The sequence below is a fragment of the Hakea prostrata genome, chromosome 5 (assembly GCF_041222555.1).
Source record: "Hakea prostrata isolate BN-2017 chromosome 5, UWA_Hpros_2, whole genome shotgun sequence".
NCBI lineage: Eukaryota > Viridiplantae > Streptophyta > Magnoliopsida > Proteales > Proteaceae > Hakea > Hakea prostrata.
The window spans coordinates 51,129,200-51,133,951 of record NC_142604.1 but is presented as its reverse complement, the minus strand read 5'-3'; the positions used below and the strand labels follow the sequence as shown (position 1 = coordinate 51,133,951).

Below are 4,752 nucleotides of genomic sequence, written 5' to 3'. Positions count from 1 at the left end.
CAAATCTACGTAATTGTGTTAAGTAACTTAATAGATGTTCTCTTTTCATAAATAAATAAATATAAGGACACGATCCAAACTCTTGGTTGATTGGTTGTGATGTCAAGACAATGCATGTAGATTTGAGCCTAATTTCAATCTAGAAGCCAATTGAAAATTCAGCTCTCTTTTAATTGACACCACCATTGCATAAACCCCCAACATCCTGTTTGTGGGTCATCATCAAATAATCACGAGGATTGGGGGTTAATAGGCTCAAGAAATGAAAACAAGAGGAAGATCTAAAGGAAGAGGTTAGAATCCAAGAATTTTCTTGATTTCAGTATTCTTATATAAGAGATTGCCCCAACTCCATCAAAATCACATTGACCACAAACATCCCGTAGGCTTGCTAGTTGGATTTTTCCTTCTCTTCTTCTATTTTTTTTTCTTCGAAATAAACGATCAAACAAACATGATTGAACCCACGACGTCTTCACTGAGAGATTTTTATTTATCCATCGAACCGGGCAGTGGTGGTTGTCAGTTAAGTTCGTCATGGTCAAAGAAGAATCGCCACTTTGACTTTGATGCCTGATCTACGCCTACCTACACCGCAACTCTGCAAGAGTATCGGCGTTCATGAATCCAGATACGACAAAATAATATGTACGAAACCACAGAGGCATTTTGGTCAATACGTCTAGACACATGCCTCATCAGCTCATCTCCAGATCTAATATCCCCTCGATTGCTTCATCGTACCCGAGGCAGTTTCATTTTGGAATTATCTTAACAACAACAAAAAAACCTAAAAAGTGTGCTCCATTTATGACGTAAGCGAGACAGAGGTAAAAAGAGTTTTTTACCTCTTCTCCAGAAGAAACAAGAAACAACCACAGTAAATATTCCATCCATCACAGTAAAAGTCTAAAAGAGCTCAAATCAAAAGGAGAGACAGAGACTAGGCATGCTTCATTCTTGATCACTCACGCTTCTCCTGTTTGGTTTAGGGAAGCAAGAGTCACCGGCTGTAGCCAGTAACATTTCTGCCATTACCGGCTGAGCCAAAACCCACAAGGGTTTTCTTCAGTTCCTGGGTTGATTGTGGATAGAAATTAAGAAAAGCTTTGAGCCGAGACTCTGAGAGAGAGCAGAAACGGGAAAGTATATGAGAGGATTTTGAGGAAGACAAGTCTCTCTTGCAGGCAGAGAGAATTGATGGCCACACTCTCCTCTTCCTGCTCTTCCTCGTATCTTCTCTGGGTATCTCTAGAAAAAGTTAAAAAGTGTTGCAGAAAGGGCTGGGCTTGAGGAATTTCCACAGAACCTTCATCGCCGGCGGTGGTAGGGCCGGTGCCGTGATGGGTCTATCATTTCTCCTTCCTTTTCTTTTCTCTCTCTCTCTCTGATCATCTTCACCATTGGATGAAGTTCTAACTTTAATTTCTTCTGGGTAGTCTTTACTTTACCTTACCAAGCAGTAATAAAGACAGTTTTTAAGTGAAGAAGGTGCAGGGGAGAGGGAGAGAGAGAGAGAGAGAGAAAAGGAAAGAAAATGGATTATGGAAATCATGAAGAGCAGGAAGAGGAGATGGGAAGATTACCCGTGTCAGCGAGTTACGAATCGTTGGGGAACTCGTCGAGACCAAAAATGGGAAGTGCAGGTGCAGGAGATGTTGTATCGTCTGGGAGAAAAACAGCTAACAGATACCGGGAGTGTTTGAAGAATCATGCGGTGGGTATGGGTGGCCACGCCGTCGACGGTTGCGGTGAGTTTATGCCGGCAGGAGAAGATGGTACCCTTGATGCCCTCAAATGTGCGGCGTGTAACTGCCACCGGAACTTTCACCGGAAGGAGACTGATGGAGGACTTTTCCACCACCAATTCAACCCTTATTACCGTACTCCAGCTGGGTACTTGACGGTGGCGCCGCACCATCGGCCGCTGGCACTGCCGTCGACTTCTGGAGGTGGGCATAGCAGGGATGACCAGGAAGATATGTCAAATCCTAGTGGAGGAAGCGGTGGCGGTGGCGGTGGAGGAGGTGGTGGTACGAAGAAGAGGTTTAGGACGAAATTTACACAGGAGCAGAAGGAGAAGATGCTAGCTTTTGCTGAGAGGCTTGGGTGGAGGATTCAGAAACACGATGAAGCTGCTGTGCAGCAGTTTTGTAACGAAACAAGTGTCAAGCGTCACGTACTTAAGGTCTGGATGCACAACAACAAGCATACTCTTGGTAAGAAAGCCTGAAAATTTTCTGTTTCAGCTCTTCTTCTTCTTCTTCTTCTACTAGTACTACTGATTCTAATGTAACCCATTTGGAACTACTACTACTGCTTCAGGAACAAGAAGGGCTGAGAACAACAACGACAACAACAACAACAACAGCACACATCAGTACCAACAAGAAGAACAAGAACAAGAACAGGAACAAGAACAACTAGGAGAACGGGAAGTTCTATAAAGAATTATCTACCTTTGCTCCCATGAGATGGGTGATTTTAGTTTTTAGTTACTCTTATTTTTGGGGGGGAAGGGTTTTAATCTCTTTCTGGGTTTTGGTTCATCTTCCTGCTGGTGATGTTTATTGGATGGATAGCTTTTGTTTTTCATGGCTTCTTTAGTGCATTATTGTGAATGGGCCAGTGCTCATATCAACTTGTGTTAGCTTCTTTCTTGGGCACATAGAGAAAACTCTTAACTGTTTTTCTTATGTTCTCGAATTAATGGTATAGTGTGCCTATCTCTCTCTCCTGAATAGGACTGGTGCTGCTAGGGTTTTACTGTTAGATTATAGATGTTCAGTATTACCAGAACGCCTGAAACTCTTTTAGCCTAGTCTACTCTCCTGGCTTTCCGTGATTTTTTAAATTGGCTAAGACTGGCAGCTTGAGGTGAAACAATTTCCTAATACAGACCCTAAGCCCTAACGTGTTTGGCATGCAAAAGCTAACAATTTGATTTCCATTTCACATCTGTCGTCTTCTCCGAGTTCTACCCTCAATTCTTCTCATTTACTTCTTCCCAACCTCCTCCATCTTTCTGACTTGTGAGCCCAAGAAACCTGAAATTAAGACAGATGTGCTGAGAGAGATGAAGGAGCGTTGAAATGTAGGTGGGTTTGTTTCACTCTTGCATGTGTGTGTATCTGATTTATTAATCTAATCCGCTTTCTCCATTTTTTTCAAAGCTCATTTCTCTTCTTCCACTAATGCAATTTTGAATTTCCTTCCGTTGCTTTACAGTTTCTACTTTTGGTTCTTGCATGTATGCTGTGTCTGCTACTTCTCTCTCATCTTTTCTTCTTGTGGTTTTGTTCTTTTTGCCAGACATTGCCTATCTTCTTCGTTCCTGAATTGCATTTTCCTGAGCTTCCATTATAGATGTTACAGACTTGCACACACACACACACAAATGATTTTCGTTTAAATTTATTTTGAAATAGGTGAAAACGTATGCTGTAAATGTACAGTTATATGATTGCCCCACCCTGACGAAGAACGGGAAATGTCGAATCCCATCAATTGCGTGGTGGGTCACCTTGGGAAGGGTGACCTGAAATTAATGAAATTCTTTTCCATTTATTTCAGAAAAATCTTCTCTCTCTTTCTCCCTCACTTCCTTTGAGTTGGGAGAAGGAGAAGACATTTCAGAGCCCATTTCTTTTTGGGTTTTTCTTTATCAGTTCTGTTATAGAACATGTGGGTGCTCAAAGAAAACAGAACAAGATTCATAATAAGATGCTCAGAAACACATAAAAAAACATTTTTTTTTTTTTATGTAATTCTGTTGTCTCCTAAATTACCCATACCGGATTACATCAGCATTTCCAGCTAGGGTTTCTGGGTGGGTACGTTATATTACAAAGCTAAGAATATGTCTTGGGATCTGAATCATCTCTGAGAACTAGAAAGCTGTACCATAATATTCTACTTTGGTGATTCAAACCCTGCAAGCACAAATGTAAAAGCTACTCTCTATTAAGAAGAGTAAATGCGCATGCATTTGTGTTATGGTGAGCTGGGTGTGTTAATTTTGGGACATTTAAGCTGTCAAAATTGCTTTGAAGCCACATGGTATGGCAGACTCAACCTTGTGGTTTGTAATTCCTGATGAATCTGATACCACAAAATATAGAGATGGGTGTTGCTGTTGTCGTGTGGACCCTTCTGATCAATTAGTTGTACTGTTTGCTAATTTATGTTCTGAAGAAGATATGTTAAGATGTTTCAAGCTACGTGAAGACATTAATGGCAGCTTTCTTGTTTTAAGGGTGAGGACCCAGCACCCAGGTACGTAGTACGCGTGAAATATTAGAGGTTCAAGAAGAAGAGCTTAAAATGAGGGAAGTGACACAGTGTTGATCTCTGTGTTAAAGTTTGAACTAATTTTTTTGTTTATGTTGGACATAGATCCATTGAAATGCTTACCAACTATTTTATCATACAGATTATCAGAGTGTTGAAGTAGTATTTGTTTTCATTATTGCCTGTGAAACTCAAAATAGGTTGTATGGGAACCACTTTTTATTTTTTTCAAAATTAGTGGAACAGTATTTTTTAAGAGTTGCAGTAGACATAGCTACATTTAGAATATTAACAGGTGGAGACCCTCCACTGAAAAAATCTGATAAGCACAACTGTATGATCTTTGAGTGGTGTTGATGATGGTAGGGTTGAATGATCAAACAGTGCTTTACGTAATGAGATTTCCATTAAACAGTATTATGTGTCTTTTTTTCTCTTTTCCTTTTTTTGGGTAAACCCAGT

At 40.6% G+C, this 4,752-nt stretch overlaps 1 protein-coding gene across 1 annotated transcript; it reads left to right on the top strand.

Moving 5' to 3' along the window:
• Positions 1 to 1,028: 1,028 nt before the first annotated feature.
• On the top strand, positions 1,029 to 3,749 carry LOC149016431 (zinc-finger homeodomain protein 2-like). The gene is made up of 2 exons (XM_089154556.1): positions 1,029 to 2,219; positions 2,326 to 3,749. The coding sequence occupies exons 1-2, from the start codon at positions 1,538 to 1,540 to the stop codon at positions 2,445 to 2,447; spliced, it is 804 nt and encodes a 267-aa protein (XP_089010682.1). The 5' UTR covers positions 1,029 to 1,537; the 3' UTR covers positions 2,448 to 3,749.
• The last annotated feature ends 1,003 nt before the right edge of the window (positions 3,750 to 4,752 follow it).